The sequence below is a fragment of the Takifugu flavidus genome, chromosome 10, assembly GCF_003711565.1.
Source record: "Takifugu flavidus isolate HTHZ2018 chromosome 10, ASM371156v2, whole genome shotgun sequence".
Classification (NCBI taxonomy): Eukaryota; Metazoa; Chordata; class Actinopteri; order Tetraodontiformes; family Tetraodontidae; genus Takifugu; species Takifugu flavidus.
Window position 1 is genome coordinate 11,491,722 of NC_079529.1, and position 18,454 is coordinate 11,510,175.

An 18,454-nucleotide genomic window follows, 5' to 3' on the forward strand; every position below is an offset into this window, starting at 1 on the left:
ATAGTTGGTACTGCACAATGCTGGGTTTATTCATGATGGTTGACAGAGAAAATCAACATATTTATCATCATCATCATTACTATCACAACAATGCTTTCTATAACACAATATTTTACTGTTTACATTTTCGTCCTTCACTTTATTAGATTCATAACAAGCACAAAACTTACATCGATCGTAATTTACAGTTTCTGATCAAATCTTTATACAAACACGATTTTCTGTCCAGCTTTTCTAAAACAATTAACTTCCCTTGTCTACGTCTGACTAGTGTTGCCCAAAATACTGAAAATAAAATATATAGTCTTAAATATCAATATTGAATATTTGAAATGATTTAAAACCTTCATAAGCAGAGCATGCTTCATTTGTTCTGCTGATTACTGTTTTAATATTTAATTCTTGGTTTAGCCACAGTAAAATATTTTCAAAACAAGGTCCTAACTGGACTATTTAATTACAATATTTCTTTTTTAAATATTGGCCTCTGAAAGGATAAAAGAAAGTTGACTGCTTGAGTTTCTTTGTTTTACTTCAAAACATAAAATATTCATCTAACTAGAAAACATTGATATCAATCATCATAAAACCATAAAAAAATAAAATCGCTTAAAGAATTCTGAAATAATTTAATAATCAAGAACTAAAAATAGAATCAAGAACACAAATCAAAGGCTCCCTGCTGTTGGCGGTAAATTAAATTTTTATCTATGGGTGTTGAAACCCATTGATCATTTCTGTATTCAGTCTGAAGCTTAAACTGGTCAGAACTGCTGATCTGGGAACTGCACCAGCATCTTTGGGTCCTAAACCTTGATGTTTCCTTCCGTTCTGACGTTTATGTTAAAAGTGAAATGAATCATCTTGTCAATAATAATAATAATCAGTGTTATTGACACATGCAGTGACGAACATGCAGCTGTGCCTCCGTTACACTAATCTACCACACAGGCACCACAACGGTCCCAGTTGGGACGGTCCAGTCCTGCTGCTGCAGCTGGACCCTTCCACACTTTCTGAGGACAGATTTGCTTTTTTGTTTCGACAAACACACATTTGTGTTCATGATCCCAGTTCAAACATAATCCATTTCATGAGACCAACTGTTATTATACAGCGCCCTGCCAAGGTTTCTGTTAATGTGCCTGGTTGAGCAGCATCTCAGCTGAGCCCTGTGACAGCAGGAAGATCTGGGAGACTCTGGAGTTGCTAAGGCTACACCTGCATAGGTATGACCTTCATGGAAAGGTCCTCAGAAGAAAACATCTCCTGCATCCTCACGTCAAGAAGTCACAAGTTTGGTAAAGAACATCCAGACAGGCCTGATGGGTCCTGTGGAAACAAGCCCTGTGACAAAAGCAGGTTCCAACAGAACTCTTTGGGAGCAGTGAGGAAAGGTCTGTGTGGACAACATCTGTCCAGCTGCAACTGGGGGGGGGATCCAGCAGGCTTTGGGGTTGCGTTGTAGTCAGTGGGAACGTCCCACAGATAGAGGGAAGAAGATTCAATTAAAAAAACCTGGAAGCAAACATAGGATCATCTGGAAGAAGCTGAAAAGGCTTCTAAAGATGGATAATGATCCTGGCTTTAGATCCACCAGGGACCACCTCCAGGGGCTTTAGAGAACTTCATTCTACGCTGGACACTTGTCTTTAGTCTCATTTAAAAATGTGAAAGATGACAATTAAAATAATAATTGAGATAATCTCTAAAGGGAATCTGTGACTTCTTGTGTTTAGAAGATTGTTTCATGTCTCACCCGCTGAACTCTTCACATTAACAGAAACTCTGACTTTTGCACACATCTGTAAACCTAGTTTGCACAAAAGCCAGCAGGCAGAACAATCTTTTTTTTACAGCAACGACACAAAAACCAGCTTAAGTCCCGTGGCATTCTGGGTAAGGCAGCGTGCAAGTCAAAGAAAATTCTTCTTCCCATCTTCAAAGAGATGATGATGATGCTGATGCTGATGTTTGGCCCCTCCCACGATCCAATTCTGATACACTCCAGCATTTCAGAATGGGTCATTCCAGCTTGCATGATGATGTAAACAGGTCAAAGGTTATAACTTCTAACCTACCAGCAACAATGGAGAAATGCTGCAGCAGCTGCTGCAGTCTGTCAAACCCGAATCACAGGATCCAATATAGTTTTCAGATCCACAGTGGCACCAAGTTGACAACCAGGAGGGGAGCCAGCTCCGCTAACTGGGATCTGCACTGCACTCACTCTCCTCTGGGATGTCCTGCAGGTCTGAAAGGCAAAAGGTCATCACAGTGACTGTTAACATCCCCACAGATGGCAATTAACACTACTATGGTGCAGGTGACTACGTACTACAATTACTGACCAATATTACTGCAGCTGCCACAACCAACACTACCACTATGACTACTGCTACTACTACACTACAGCTCCTGCTACGGCTAAGGGTACTACTATTACTGGTACTATTACCACTACAGCTAATGCTGTAACTGCTGTTACTACTATTACTGGTACTATTACCACTACAGCTAATGCTGTAACTGCTGTTACTACTATTACTGGTACTATTACCACTACAGCTAATGCTACATAGGGTAAAATTGCTAACTGACCTCTAGGGCTGTCAGACCGAGGTGAGATCTTCATCATTTCCTCCTCCTCCTCCTCCTCATTTTCTTCCTGGACACCATCTAATTGGTCGATTGGATCCTCGGTGGCCAATGGGGCGAGGACACAGGGTTCTACTTCCTTGCTGCCACGCCTCCTTTTCTTCTTCTGAAAGAGATATCCAGGTTTTACTTGTTATGTCCGTCAATTAGCGTGAACTTGAATACAAAACCTTGATTCTTCATCATTTTCTCTTTTTTCATCACTGTTTACTTTAATCAGTTTTGGAACCCTAACTTTGGGATTTTTGTGTTGTAAAAGGAAATCATTGACGGTGACTACAGTGCATCTGTGGATGTGTGCCATTCTTTGTTAAATAATCGAGACAAATTAGTTACGCAGACAAAAACAAAGGTTAGTTAGTCAACTGAATGTTAGTCCTCAATGAGATGATGTGCATTTTAAAAGGTCTCTTAAGGTAAAAGTCCCCTTTTTGCACCTTTTTCCCCTTGTTGACATCACCAGTATCTCCATTGGGCAGATTCTTGATTGCTGGCTCCGCCTTCCCTCTGGCTGGCTCCTCCCCCCTCAGACGCAGCCGCGTCACTTCGTCTTGCAGCAGTTGCACCTGTTTTTGCAGCAGCACCACTTCACCTCCAGTGTCCATCCCCGAGTCCTTTGACATGGATCGGCTGAGGAGGGGCCCAGAGGTGGTCCCGGGGGTGGAAGCTGGTCTCAGTAGGAGCTCCAAGATGGAGTCTTGACGAATCACAGCAGCCTGGGGGGGTGTGGCCAGCGAGTCAGAGAAGCAGGACAAAAACATTCACCGTGACCTTGAGTGTTTCCCCGTTACCTGCAGGTCGTGCAGCTGTCGGCTGAGGTTGACCAACCGCTGACGGACTTCCTGTGACCACAGATGTTATTTACCTCAGATACTTCTTTATTTGCGAGGGGGGGGGGGGGGGGGGGTTCAGCCTCAACCAGATGCTGACAGACTGGGACCACTCTGTGACCGGTCTTTTAATTTGATTGTGTGATACAGCTGGATCATAAATGTCTCAGTTACCTTGTTTATCAGTCGCTCCTGTAGCTGGTTACCGTTTCTGTCCTTGGAGGTGGTGCTGTTCTGAGGAGCCGAGTCACCATCTGACAGTGCGACAAGTTTTATTTACTGAAACTAATTGGTTTTAGGAGCAGTAAAGTGGTACTAAATACAGATTTGGGCTTCAATCACAGCGGTGGCAACAGAACTTTTCTTTCATTTCGTAACTGCCGCTAAAGCCGCTAAAGAGAACAGGCAACTCACTACTCAGCTCCTGGTTGCCGTTGGTTACGTTCTGTTTATTGTTGCTGGAGTCTAGTAGCAGTTCAGTCAGTCTGTCAACTGGAACAGAGAAAAAGGAAGAAACGGCCTCAGAGAGATGTTGCAACAGCAACAGCAACAACCAGCAACAGAAACTGACCTTCAGTGATGGAGGAGGCGAGGAGAGGCTCAGCTTGAGGAGCATATGGAGAATCAGCTCTGAACAGGTTCCTGCAGGAGGAGGAGGACATCTTGGAAGAGGAGACGTGGAAGTTTCCACCATCATCCTCTCCTCCTCTCCCCGTTGCCTCAACTAAGTCAGAAAACAGAGTGACTCGCTCCTGCAGGAGCTCCAGCACCTCCGTGTCCTTCTGCTGGATGTCAGCTGCAGAGGAGGAGGAGGAGGAAGGGGAGCAGTAAGGAGGATAAGGAGTAAGAAAGAGATGGGGAGGAAGGAAGGAAAGTGTTCATTTTAAACGAAGCTCTGAAGACTGGACACAACACAAAGGAGTGGAGGGGGGAACAAGTAGGAGATGAAAAAATGCAGCAGGAGGAGATGAAGCAGGAGTTGGTCCTGCTACACAAGGAGGAGGTGCAGTACCTCTGAGCCTCCGCAGCAGAGCTTTGTCCTCAGTCTCGATGAGGGGAAACTCGTCTCTGCTTGGACACCTTTGGAAGAAGAAACCCCAGACTGGTACTGAGCACTTTGGACTGAGAACTCCGAAATCTCAGCAAACAATGAGAAACCAATCAAGTCTAAATCAATTCTGTGACCTGAAGCTGTACAGGACGGTACTAAGAAGTTCTGACGGGTACACGAGTACTGCTGTCCTGACCTGACAGCTGTCTGTTGGATGAGGTTCATCCAGGTCCGACGTTCGTCTTTGGATGGCGCGTACAGCTCGTACATCTCTGGAGGCGTGGAAGCGCTGATCAGGTACATCCCTCGTTCCTGATTGGCTATATCCCTTACAATGAGGTTATTGAGAGACACCACTGGAGACTTGTCCTGGAAGACATGAGACAGGATGGTTGGGTGGATGATTAAAGAAATGGATGATCAGAAGGATGGATGATTAGAGGGTTAGATGGATGGATGATTAGAGGGGAGGATGTTAGACGGATGGGTGGATGGGTGTCACTCACCAGGGATGCAAACGTGAACTTCTGATCCTTCTCCTGAAGGAATACTAAGATGTCTGACATCAGCAGAACCTGGACATCTACACACAAAAGCCTGTGGTTGGTTTTGGGCTGCTGGCTCTGCTGGCTGTGTCATTGAGGCGTACCTTTCATTCTGGAGCCCTGAACCTTCCAGAGGAGCGCTCCCTCATGGAGGAGTTTCCTCCTGAGCAGCTCTCCTCCTCGGAACACACCTCCTCCTCGGACCTCTGCTTGAGCCCGTGGGTCCAAACGGGCCTGAATCTCCTGCAGCCTCCTGGTCCAAACCAGCTCCTGAACCTCCTTGTCCACTGAGCTGATCAAATCCTTCAGGAGGCCCAGGGCCTGGTTGAGTGTCTGCGCCTCCGTCTCATTGCCTGGATGCAGTCGCAGGGACATGTGGTCATCAGAGATCCCTCAGAGTCCAGTCTAGACCAGCACAGCTCTGAAATTACCTTTAGTGTTGTCGAGGATTCTCTGGATGAGGACCGGGTACTTTGTGAGTCGCTGCGTCACCAGCAAGATACACTCCTGAACACCATGACGACGTAACAAGGGACCACGACAAGCACGCTGAGCATCATGGGAAAAAAGACCCCAGCATTAGTGAAATGTTCCCGAGGAATTAACCTTTAAGCAGAGTTTTCCTGGTTTAAGCCGGGGTGGAACTCAACCTGAATGTTATATATGTAATATTCCAAAAATGGCACTAATCGAAGTAGACGATTTAATCTGGATTCCAACAAAAATGTCACATCAAACCAGGTTTAACTGGGAATCGGCCAGTTAGAGACCAAACAAAATCTGAATGAAAGACTTATGCCCCTGGTTAAATGAGATCAAACAATCTCCGTGGTCAAACTGGTTTATAATCAACTTGAAACACACCAAAACCACATTTCCCCGTGTTTGGCAAAAAATTTCAAGTTTCAGTTTGGTCACAATGAGAAAAAAAAAAAACAACCTGATTCTGATATTAACTCCTTTATACACAATTGAACTACATTTGAAAGAAACAGCACACAGACCCACGAAGGTCCTGAACCTGAACCATACTGAGGTCCACGTGCTGGTTCTGTTTCAGGTTCTCACCCTGATGAACTGCTGCAGCCTTCGGTCCCGACCCAGAACCTCTTTGTACAGTTTCACAGCTTTAGGATGTCGACTGCAGAACTCTGAGTACAGCTTCTTCATGTCCTCAGCTGACTGTCCTGAAAACTACACATAAACAAACACGCAGCCATGATGGACGTGTGGTCAGAGCTCTCCTGCAGCTGTTGTGTCATGGTAAGGGTGGGGGGGGGGGCTGGTACCTGTCTGAGCAGCAGGTCTCCGATCCTGCGCACGGTGAAGTTGGTGTCGCTGCCCTCCAGGAGACCCTCCTTCCTGCGGTTCAGCAGCTCTGACAGAAAGTTGGAGTGCCACTCCAGCAGCTGATCCAGGCAGGGGAAGATGGTGTGGACCACACCTGCTTCCAGCATCACCTCCTCCTGCATCCCCCGCCGGTACACCCCCTCCATGATCCTCAGTGTCCGCACGTGGTGGAACTCGGTCTGGAGTAACTCTGAAAGACAATGAAGGGACAAGAGGCACCGTGAGACAAACACATGTCCACCATTAGGAGACATTTATGGTTTAGTGACACCACCCACTAAGAGGAACAAATAAGATAACACTGTCTTATTCAACCTAAATAAACACATCAGTTGCTAATTGCTTCATCATATTACTTATGATAAAAACATAAAGACAATTTTTAGCTCTACATTAGGATGATGAAATATCTCATAAAGGTCAACATAAGGTAAACGAACAAAAACATGAGTGGCAGAAGTGCCTGTTCACGTTCATGTACCATAGATGACATCCTGCTGTTTGATGAGGTCTTTATGAAGCGTCTGCAGGTAGTTTGGTTCCACGATGAGACTCCAGCTGTCAGCCTGAACACAACTGCCCTCCACCTGCAGCTCTTCCAGCAGGGGGCTCCACCACCATTCCCCTGAAATAACACCACAGGTCACCTACAACAGGAAGAATGAACGAAGGCACACATGGAATACAATGTTGCGTCAGATGGACTGACCCTCATCAGTCAGCGACTCCATGGATAACGTTCTGCTCCTGAAGTTCAGTGACTCCGTGGAGTGAGACAGAATCCTCCTGAGACCGACAGAGTCTTCACTTACTCTGCAGGGACAGAAGGGAAAACAGAAAGGCAGGTTTTTTAGTCACGTGATCATCTCCATCACTTTCCTTGTGTTAATAAATGCATCTAAATGTGTTGTCGGCAGTGGAAAAGAAGTTGTAGTCAGCAAGCACCTTGTGAAACTAAGTACCGTAATTTCCGGACTATAAGCCACTACTTTTTTCCTACACTTTAAACACTGCGGCTTAAAATCCGGTGCGGCTTGTATAAGTACAAAATTGATTTTCTTTCTAAAATTAGATTATGCGGCTTTTAATCAGGTGCGCTCTGTAGTCCAGAAATGACGGTAATCAAATTGGAGAGCTGCTCAGACTCACCCTGCAATGTTGTTGGTAGAGACGCTCTTGGCGAGTGAGAGACCAGAGCGCACCCGCCTGGACCCCAGCAGAGACTGACGAAGGCTGTCGGATGGGTAGATGGCTGAGCTGGGACGCTCCTTTATCATTGGTGCTGACAACAGAAGAAGAAGAAGAAGTAGGAGAAGAAGAAGGAGAGGAGACAATTCAGAACAAAGCAAAGCAACCAGGGCTATCAGTCAGACAGACAGATAAGCTGTCAGACAGACAGATAAGCTGTCAGGCAGACCAACAGTCAGGCAGACAGATAAGCTGTCAGGCAGACCAACAGTCAGACAGACCAACAGTCAGTCAGACAGACAAACAGTCAGACAGACAGATAAGCTGTCAGACAGACCAACAGTCAGGCAGACAGATAAGCTGTCAGACAGACCAACAGTCAGACAGACAGACCAACAGTCAGACAGACAGATAAGCTTTCAGACAGACCAACAGTCAGACAGACAGACCAACAGTCAGACAGACCAACAGACAGACCAACAGTCAGGCAGACCAACAGTCAGACAGACAGATAAGCTTCAGACAGACCAACAGTCAGACAGACCAACAGACAGACAGACCAACAGTCAGACAGACAGACCAACAGTCAGACAGACCAACAGACAGACAGACCAACAGTCAGACAGACAGACCAACAGTCAGACAGACAGACCAACAGTCAGACAGACCAACAGTCAGACAGACCAACAGTCAGTCAGACAGACCAACAGTCAGACAGACCAACAGACAGACCAACAGTCAGACCAACAGTCAGACAGACAGATAAGCTGTCAGACAGACCAACAGTCAGACAGATAGACCAACAGTCAGACAGACAGATAAGCTGTCAGACAGACAGATAAGCTGTCAGACAGACCAACAGTCAGACAAACCAACAGTCAGACAGACCAACAGACAGACCAACAGTCAGACAGACCAACAGTCAGACAGACAGACCAACAGTCAGACCAACAGTCAGACAGACAGATAAGCTGTCAGACAGACAGATAAGCTGTCAGACAGACCAACAGTCAGACAGATAGACCAACAGTCAGACAGACCAACAGTCAGACAGACCAACAGACAGACCAACAGTCAGACAGACCAACAGTCAGACAGACAGATACGCTGTCAGACAGACAGATAAGCTGTCAGACAGACCAACAGTCAGACAGACAGACCAACAGTCAGACAGACCAACAGTCAGACAGACCAACAGTCAGTCAGACAGACCAACAGTCAGACAGACCAACAGACAGACCAACAGTCAGACCAACAGTCAGACAGACAGATAAGCTGTCAGACAGACCAACAGTCAGACAGATAGACCAACAGTCAGACAGACAGATAAGCTGTCAGACAGACAGATAAGCTGTCAGACAGACCAACAGTCAGACAAACCAACAGTCAGACAGACCAACAGACAGACCAACAGTCAGACAGACCAACAGTCAGACAGACAGACCAACAGTCAGACCAACAGTCAGACAGACAGATAAGCTGTCAGACAGACAGATAAGCTGTCAGACAGACCAACAGTCAGACAGATAGACCAACAGTCAGACAGACCAACAGTCAGACAGACCAACAGACAGACCAACAGTCAGACAGACCAACAGTCAGACAGACAGATAAGCTGTCAGACAGACAGATAAGCTGTCAGACAGACCACAGTCAGACAGACCAACAGTCAGTCAGACAGACCAACAGTCAGACAGACCAACAGTCAGACAGACAGACCAACAGTCAGTCAGACAGACCAACAGTCAGACAGACAGACCAACAGTCAGTCAGACCAACAGTCAGACAGACCAACAGTCAGTCAGACCAACAGTCAGTCAGACAGACAGACCAACAGTCAGACAGACCAACAGACAGACTCACTTTTGTTGCGGAGGGTAACATTCTGCAGAGCTGAACTGCTTCTCATCATTGCTAACTTCTGTTGCTGTTCAGAGAAAAACAGGCAGGCAAGAGGCATGATACCTCAGCAGACAGACAGGCAGGTATTCAGCAGTGAGACGGGTCGGCAGGTCTTACTTTCTGTTTCATTTTGGCACAGTTGGCCACACTGTCTCTGCAGCGGTTGTGGATGGTGACGTTACAACCTGAGAAGCAAACAGCTCAGAGGTTAAAGTTTGTAAACTGACAAAAGCTCCACTTTTTTGGTACATTTCATTTATTAATTTCGTTAAAACAACACAATGTTACTTTAATGAACACTGCAGACACTTTTGTGTGCCTTTATGTTGACACAGTCTCTCAATAAGCATAATTCACCTCATTCCAGAAGAGCTTTTCAAAGAAAGACTTTTATTTAGAAACAGGAAGTGTGGTAATGGATGAGCTAATGTGTGGTTACCTGGGCAACTGAGTGCCTCCTTGGCTGTGATGCTCCTGTTGCAGGAGGAGCAGAGCGTGGTGGAGGACACTGTCAGGGAGGTGAACAGGTGACCGTTGCTTGACCTGGCCTCTCTCTCCCGCGCTTCTCTCTCTCGCTCCTTCAGCCGCTCCTTCTCTTTATTCTGCAGAGTTCAGCAGAAAGAAACTAAAGCCTCACACTCTCCTCACCCCTGCATCACCCCTCACCCCTGCATCATTCTCCTTACCCATGCACCCCTCACCCCTGCATCACCCCTCACCCCTGCATCATTCTCCTTACCCATGCACCCCTCACCCCTGCATCACCCCTCACCCCTGCATCATTCTCCTTACCCATGCACCCCTCACCCCTGCATCACCCCTCACCCCTGCATCATTCTCCTTACCCATGCACCCCTCACCCCTGCATCACTCTCCTCACCCCTGCATCACTCCCCTCACCCCTGCATCACTCCCCTTACCCCTGCATCACTCCCCTCACCCCTGTATCACTCCCCTCACCCCTGTATCACTCCCCTCACCCCTGTATCACTCTCCTCACCCATGCACCCCTCACCCCTGCATCACTCTCCTCACCCCTGCATCACTCTCCTCACCCATGCATCACTCTCCTCACCCATGCATCACTCTCCTCACCCATGCATCACTCTCCTCACCCATGCACCCCTCACCCCTGCATCACTCCCCTCACCCCTGCATCACTCCCCTCACCCCTGCATCACTCCCCTCACCCCTGCATCACTCTCCTCACCCATGCACCCCTCACCCCTGCATCACTCTCCTCACCCCTGAATCACATCCTCACCCCTGCATCTTTCCCCCACAGACTCTCCCCCCACGTGTGACGTCGTCCCTCGCCTCACCCCTGCCTGAGCTTTTCTTTCTCTTACAGACTTGATTTGGGCCTGGACTACTGTAACTGGTAGATTTTAGTCCTCAGCTTGTCCAGATTGTTGCTGGTGAAAAAGTGCTTCCTCACAGAGGAGACAGAACCTGCAGAGGAGACAGAACCTACAGAACCCCTAAACTCTGGAACCAGCTGCCCCAAAACTAGATTTGTTCATTCTACGTATGAGTGTATCCCGAATGTGTTTTATTAGGGTTTTTCTGTTTAGTTCTGTGCAGCACTTTAGTCAATGCTACTGCTTTAAAATGTGCCCCACATTCAAAAACGTATAAAATTCAAATACATGTTACTCATTTGCTAGAAAAAGGTCTAAAATGTCTGTTTCAGTCCTGAACACATCGGTTTCTAGCAGCTTCTCTTTAAGTTTGGACTATTTTTCACAATAACTTTTCTAAACTGGGAGGAGCAGGAAGAGGAAGTGTGTGTGAGTGTGTGTGAATGTTTTAGAAACTCTGAACTTAGGTCTTGCTTGGTGTGAGCACAGTTCTTGTTCACAATAAGTGGAAGTCCAACAGATGCACACACATGCATGCACAGACGCGAGCAACATGTGACATCACTTCCTGCTGCTGTTCTGATACAAAGTCTAATCCATTTTCTTATTCTCAGTTTCATTGATCCAATAAAAGATCAACAGCAAGTCTATAAAATGTCTTATATGTTGTTGATCAATAAAATGATCACAGATTTGCTCCTAGAATCATCTACGAACAGTTTAATGATCTGGTGGTGACAGTCGGCGATCATCCGATCAATAGAGAAAGAGCTCAGTGAGAGAGAGATAAAGACACTACTGTCTGACTGGGGAGAGGGGGTCATAAGACTGAGGGAGGCAGAAACCAGAATCCAGCAGGAGGTGATATCTGCTGTTCATTCATCAGTGAGTCATGTGACTCAACCATGTAGCCACGTGAACAGACTGTTCATTTTCCCTGCTTCTCTTATCCAATCACAGACAGGAAGACACCTGGACGGTCAACCGGGGACAATTCTAGCTGTGATAACACTTTAGTTATGAAATGGAACCAGAAGTCCTGTTCTGTCTGACTGGCAGGACGATGCGGCATCATTGCCAATGCAGAGAAAACACAGTTTTAGCTAACGTGCACGGCTGAGATCGTTGAAACATCACATAGGAAGACCAAACCTGCTGGACTGTTCATTTTTCCATTTTACTGTCTCTAAATCACATTTACAGTTGCCAAATCTGTAGAGAAAGACGCCGCTAGTGCTGAGTGATCATGAGTAACAGTCACAAAATCAGTGTTTGCTGAGAGGGACAAATGTATTCAACGTATGGAATTTAACCATTGGGGAGGTTCCCGCACCAGCAGCACGTAAAATGTCTTGTATTTTCTCAGACAGTGTGTGTTTATATTTGTGAGACGATTTTAAGTGTAAACGACGTTACATAAATAAAGATAATGTTGCTGACATGGCCAAAGTGCTCATCTGAACCTGGAGATCTTCCTCGTTGTTGCTCAACTGCTCCTGTAAGGCTGCAGAGAGCAACCGCTGACCCCATACAGACAGGGGAGTGGTTGTGGCTTCTCCGAGTTGACTCGAATGTAGCTTTATTTTTATCGTTGTGGCCAAGAAAATCCTAAATTTGTTTATCAGTTTAAATGAACAAAGAATGTGGTCTTGCAGCCTCATACAGAGCCAAAGCTGCACCACGAAGGGAATATTTGCTCTATTTGTCTTATTGCTCACTCATGGTGTGGTTTCTAACTGGTCTTTGTACCAGCTGTTTCCTAACAACTTCTAATTATAAATAATGAATGTTGCTTCTCTTTGCTCATTTGGGTCTAAACTCTGAAAGTTGCAGACGACAGTCTCTGGAAGTGTCAAAGACGAACTGGTCCGTGTAGGAAGGACCTTCATGCTGCTGATAAGATGATGATGCTGATCAACCTCAAGATCAGCAGCTTCAAAGCAGTTTAGAACTTTTTATTTCATTTCTTTGCTGTGACAGACTAAAAAAATAGTTTGACTGTGATATTGCACCAATATCATCCATCATTTCAGTTCAGGCTCCATCCAATAGCCCAATCCAAGCGGGTAACGGAGGTCAGAGGTCAAACATCCACCTTCACTTCCTCCACGCGCACGCGCATACACCGAAACACACACGCGTCTCCGCCCCTCCCCCACTGACTTCCTCCTGTAGGACAAAGCGGCCACGCTGCTGCAGACGAGCACCCGCAAACCTCACAAAAACACGCAAAGATACACACAAAAGTCACCACACTCGCCTTGGTATCAACAGACACACACCTTCACACACATTGGTTGTGCGGGTTTACGCTCTGAACAGGAAAAAGTGCCCTTTTCAGGGCTCTAAGAACCACCAACTTCAGAAACCTCCCTGTTCTAAAATTGCTCGACTCATATGTGATCACAGACTTGATCATCGACCATAAATACCGATAATCACTCCAACATCTGCACTAGCGGAACTATTTTACAGATGTGAGCTGACGAGGCAGAACAGTGAACCCAACCCCTCTTTTTGTTCGGTCGCCTCTGAAAACAGCCAATAATGGATAAAAGCGATCGCTTTTATCCATTAAAAGCCCTCTTGCGAACGACCCTCGCTCCTATTTTCTTTTCTTCTTTTTATCCCTTCTGAACTCACCTTCAGGTTGATTTCCTTCATCCTGTCCTGTCTTTTGCTCTCCAGCAGCCGGGACATCCCCCCTCCACAAATCAAACCGACCAGGGTTGATCGATCGCTTGATCACAGTCTAATCTATAGTTAATCGTTGATAATTTTACCAATTATTGGGTTCCGAAAACGGAGCCGTCCGCAGTCTGAGCGCGGGGGTGAGGAAAACTTTGACAGACAGCGCCGGTCTCTACTTCTGACCAATGAGACGCCGGGCCGCGGCTGCTGTGAGCAGCCAATCACGTTAGTGTACGCACTGAAAGATCCGCCCACACATCTGCGAGGTAACGCTCGTTTTCCACAACGGGGCAGTAAACTAGGCGGTGTGAGGGGGTGATCAGTATCTATGACAACGTGTCAATGAGTCACGTGACAATTCACGAAGAAACCTTATGTTCCGCTCGGGTCACGTGAGTGCCGAATATTACCGATCCCCAACGAATCAAATAACCACGCCCACCCCTTCTCCTGAAACCACACTGTGGACAACGCAGTTCTGTGTGACGTGGAAGTTTTAAATGACACCGCCCCTCCGGGAAGTGCAGGTCGACATAAGAAAGGAACCTCTGGGTTCTGTATTGGTAAAACAAAGAGAGTATTAAATCAATAAAAAGAGGGTAAACACTGGTCATAAAATATGTTTCACTGACTACACTGATAAAACAGAAGGCAGGTCTGGATCTAGCACAATCTTCTGATGGGGGCATACAATTTCCTGATCTTTGCATATGTTTTTTTAAGGGATGGATGAAGACCTGGGTATAACAACAATTTTTATAGCAGCGAGAGCTAAAAAACAAACATAATAATAATAATTTAAAAAAAACTTCAGTAATAAAATCGGCGACATAAACAGGACAGAGTCACCTAAACTAATAAATATTACGTACAATAACAGCAAAATACATCAGCAAAGGAACATTTTCAATAATAAATCAAGTTTGAAACTCTGTTGATAACAACAATCTATGTACAAATTTGCTGGTTTGTCCAACACACATAGAGAAACAGAGAGAGAGGAAAGAGAGAGATGGAACAAGGACTGTGCAAGGGAAGGAAAGCTTCCACAAAAGTGGAGACAAATTTGATCCAAACTACTCTAGAGGGATTTGCATTCAGCAGCAACCTGGTAAAAATACTCTGTGTGACTATAAGCCACAGAATCAAACACTTCCTGAGCTGGTCACAATCTGGCTTCCTATCAAACCACCGTGCATGAGACCATGTCTACAGCCTCAAGACTCTAGTCCGGAGGCATGTTGAAGTATGCAAAATGATCCTACGTGTCCAACAAAAAGCAACAAACACATGCAGAGCAGCACTAGGCTGATACACCTGACACAGAACACCTGAGCACTGTGATTGATCCAAACCTGAGGAAACACCTGGCCAGGTATAGACTCAGTCAGTATAACACGGCCACAGGGAGACCGGGCTGACCAGACAGGAGCCACCATCAGGTGGTGGTGATGGAGCTGCCAGCTCTGCCAGACCTCAGAGACACCTGATCACCCACCATCACAAAGCCTCTGAGGAACCTGAGCACCCACATAAAAGCCCGTAAAAGATGAGCCGGCAGATTACAACCACCATCTGCTGGACTACAATCAGCCTGAGCAGGCTTGAAAGTGTACCTGAGACCTCCTCCTGATCCAGATCTTTCTGCTCTCCAAAAACCCTGAAAAGACACTTTATTCTATATATGAAACACTAATGTGTCAGCACATCTGTTCATACGTTTTTGGATGTTTAACTTTTGCATGACTTTGCATGTGACTCTTGCTTTAACAACGTAAACAGTTGTTTTTTATGTAATAAAAGCCCTTAGAATCCATGTGAGAGAAAGAGGGAAGAGAGGAGAAAAAGAAAAGACAGAAGAGATAAGAGGGAAGAAAAAGAGAATAGAGAGGAGAAAGGGAAACGAGAGAGAAGAGGAAGGGAAGAGAAGAAAGAAGAGAGAGAAAGAGGGAAGATAAGACAGAAAAGAGAGGAGAGAAGGGAGAGAGGGAGGGAGAGAGGGAGGGAGGCTGGTGCTGGCTGGTACGCGACAGTTGCTGACACGAAATGTGTCATGCGCGTGTGTGCGGGGGTTGGTGCTCACGCGTGTCTGGGAACGACAATTTACATTTATTCATTTATACTAAACATCGACTGTTTAAACATTATTCCAAATGTTGATAATCATGTTTAATTTAGGAATTTCTCGTTTTTACTATCAAGAGACATATTTATTCTGTGGATACTTATTCAAACCTGTCCCTCCACAGGGGTGATTTACCTTTAACGGGCGTGACGTTGGCACACCTGAGCTGCACTTCCGGGCGATTTCACAACAACAGAGGACGAAGAACAAGAAAAGCAGAGGAATAAACCAAGTGGTTACGTTAAAGCTAATTAAATTAGGCGAGTTTTTAATTATGTTTATCTTCAGTAAAGTTTTATTCGCAAATGTTTGCATTAGTATAATCGTTTGAAGGCGGAATCTTAAACGAATCCGTGTTTGTCTCAAAGGGTTGTTCTCAATCAACGTGAACAACACTTTTCGCCATGACTGAATTTTTATAAAATTAAAATACGGTGTGGCGTTTAACGCCATGAAGTAGGTTTTAAAAAAAAAAAGTTCTTTAACATTTGATTTCACTTTTAAACTCCAGGATCAAAAAGGCTTTTTCTTAGAATGATTTGATTCAAAGTGTGACTGTAAAAATCACATTGGCAAAAAAATAAAAAATAAAAAAAAGGTTTTTCCCCCCAGGTATAAACGTAGTGAGCTGGCTCTCGGTAGATAAACAGTATCGTTTGAGTTTGAAAAGGAGAACATCTTTACTTCCGCTTGTGGTAGAATTGGACTTTAGTTATTAATTGAATTGTTCCACAAATATACTGTTGGTTCCAAGCAACATGCAATTTCCCGTTTACAAAATTAAAATGTTATTGGTGCAATACTTAAAGAACAGTAAACTGTGTACAGTCACGTTTTCACAATTTGTTTAATTATGTGTGTAGTCAACCAGGAAATGTTATTTGATACCAATCATCGAGAAACGACAGACTTAAGTTGAAGGACTGAATCTGTCAGACTGAATCTGTTTGATGTCACTGACATGTCATCTTCAACATACAGGTGCTCCACGTCCAACAGGAAGTCCCAAGATGGGGGATGATGGGACAGAATCCAGCACCCTGCGGTGGCCTGGAGACCTGCGGACAAATGTAGCGACAGACAGACTGGCGAGCGTAGAGACAGATAAAGATGACAGGACAAGTGTGCAGTCAGATGTTATAAGTTGCACAGAAAGTGAGAGAGAGCCAATAGTCAAGAGTGAGAGGAGAGGGGGGGGAGCCAGGGAGCAAGCTGAGACAGGAGTTGGCACAGACCAAGATTCAAAAGAGGAGGAGCCTTTGGAGAACCAGCTACCAGAAAAAGCTGCTCAGGTTTTTGCTCCAGCACTGACTATCCCTCATTCATCTCCCGCCTTAACCAGGGAGAGTCAGGAATTGTGGGAAATGGAGTCACAGAAGAGCCCCTTGCTGGTTCCTCAAGGAACACCCTACCATGAAAACCAGTTTAACTGGGAGGAGGATACAAACCCGAGCACATGTACATGCACCGTTCATCATTGTCTGTAGAGGCCAGGTAACTGTATGGATGGAGTTATGATGTTCGTCTGTCCTTCTGTGTCAGTTGGCTGTCGCTGCCCCCCCAGGGAAGTCCTGAAGGTTGGCGTCTCTCTGATGTCAGCAGCGATGTTCTTTCCCTTCCTGGTATGGGGTGGCTATGTTTTCCTGCCATTTGATGCACCCCTCCTTGACGGAGCCCCCCTCAGACTTGTCTACACGCTACGCTGCTCAGTGTTTTCCGTCACGCCCATCATCCTTGGTGAGTACACAGCCACCCAGATAATGCTGGGTCACAATCAGCCGTCACCAGCTCTCACCTGTGGTTTCCCCCGCCTGTTGCTCAGGTTGGCTCGTTCTGGGGGCCTGTCGGCTCAAGTATGGCGTTATCCGCCCTCTCTTTGATGATGTGGTGGAGAATGCAGGGACACAGGAGGTCAGCATCCACAGGCGTTTCCTCTCAGACTCCTCCTCCCTGTTCTTGATCTATTTCCTGCAGCTGGTCATCCTGGCAATGTACCTTAGCCAAGAGCAGCTGAAGCTCGTCCCGTTACTCACAATTATCTTTGCCCTTGGACGGTGAGACATTTCCATCTTTTTATCTTCTCGTTATCTGGCTATGAGGTGACAACAGCCATGTTTGTTCGTTTTGTTTCCAGAGTGGTTTACTGGGTGGCTGCGGCATTTGGCAGCAGCGTCCGTGGCTTTGGGTTTGGTCTTTCCTTTCTGCCGAGCATCGCCATGATGGTTGCCAACTTCTATTTTGTCTTCACGGTCGAGGCAACGGGCTCCATCTTCAGCCATCTGTCCCCACTTGAGAGCCTGAATCCACCTGATGGCAAGCAGAGGTTCTGGGGATGATGCCAATTGCTTCTCAATTATTAACCCTTTCATTTGTTTTAGGGTTAGTTGTATTTTTTAATAAAGGCTCTTTATTCACTTTGGGTTTATTAAATAATTCATAAAAGGCTTTTAAAATAACTGACTGCTCATCTTGGTAAATTGAGCTGTACTAATTAATCTCTCCATTGTTAATCTGCTGTTGGTTTGAATTGAACAAGATTCAAAAGGCACTCCTGAGAGAGGTGTGAAACACATGCAGCATAAAGTTGATTCACTTTCCTGAAGCTGAAGAGAATAACCACACAGACAGGAGGGAAATATGTAAAAACTGCCCCATTTTTCCTAAACAGAAAACTAAACCTAGTCAACTGTTGTGATCCCCTCAGGTTAACTGCTGCTGCACTGAAAATGACAGATTTGATGAAACCAGACGTT

The 18,454-nt window shown here is 45.8% G+C and overlaps 2 protein-coding genes across 4 annotated transcripts; one reads left to right on the top strand and one right to left on the bottom strand.

The window, feature by feature from the left end:
- Positions 1-110: 110 nt before the first annotated feature.
- Positions 111-13,776, bottom strand: arhgef2 (rho/rac guanine nucleotide exchange factor (GEF) 2). 2 transcript variants are annotated; one of them, XM_057044457.1, is made up of 21 exons: positions 13,529-13,776; positions 9,964-10,126; positions 9,642-9,709; positions 9,486-9,549; positions 7,584-7,716; positions 7,144-7,247; positions 6,916-7,059; positions 6,374-6,624; positions 6,153-6,278; positions 5,516-5,633; positions 5,189-5,437; positions 5,046-5,122; positions 4,736-4,908; positions 4,501-4,568; positions 4,060-4,284; positions 3,903-3,980; positions 3,663-3,742; positions 3,450-3,500; positions 3,096-3,374; positions 2,602-2,764; positions 111-2,254 (listed from the first exon to the last, which is right to left on the bottom strand). In XM_057044457.1, the coding sequence occupies exons 1-21, from the start codon at positions 13,583-13,585 to the stop codon at positions 2,205-2,207; spliced, it is 2,721 nt and encodes a 906-aa protein (XP_056900437.1). In that variant the 5' UTR covers positions 13,586-13,776; the 3' UTR covers positions 111-2,204. The 2 variants fall into 2 exon arrangements, with proteins under 2 accessions (XP_056900437.1, XP_056900436.1); XM_057044456.1 differs by having other exon boundaries at positions 3,450-3,506.
- A 2,034-nt stretch (positions 13,777-15,810) lies between these two features.
- LOC130532409 (transmembrane protein 79-like) lies at positions 15,811-18,116 on the top strand. Of its 2 annotated transcripts, XM_057045066.1 has the most exons (5): positions 15,811-15,961; positions 16,683-17,159; positions 17,244-17,438; positions 17,524-17,755; positions 17,836-18,116. In XM_057045066.1, exons 2-5 carry the CDS (start codon positions 16,712-16,714, stop codon positions 18,035-18,037), a joined length of 1,077 nt encoding a protein of 358 aa, XP_056901046.1. In that variant the 5' UTR covers positions 15,811-15,961; positions 16,683-16,711; the 3' UTR covers positions 18,038-18,116. The 2 variants fall into 2 exon arrangements, with proteins under 2 accessions (XP_056901046.1, XP_056901045.1); XM_057045065.1 differs by lacking the exon at positions 15,811-15,961 and having other exon boundaries at positions 16,395-17,159.
- The last annotated feature ends 338 nt before the right edge of the window (positions 18,117-18,454 follow it).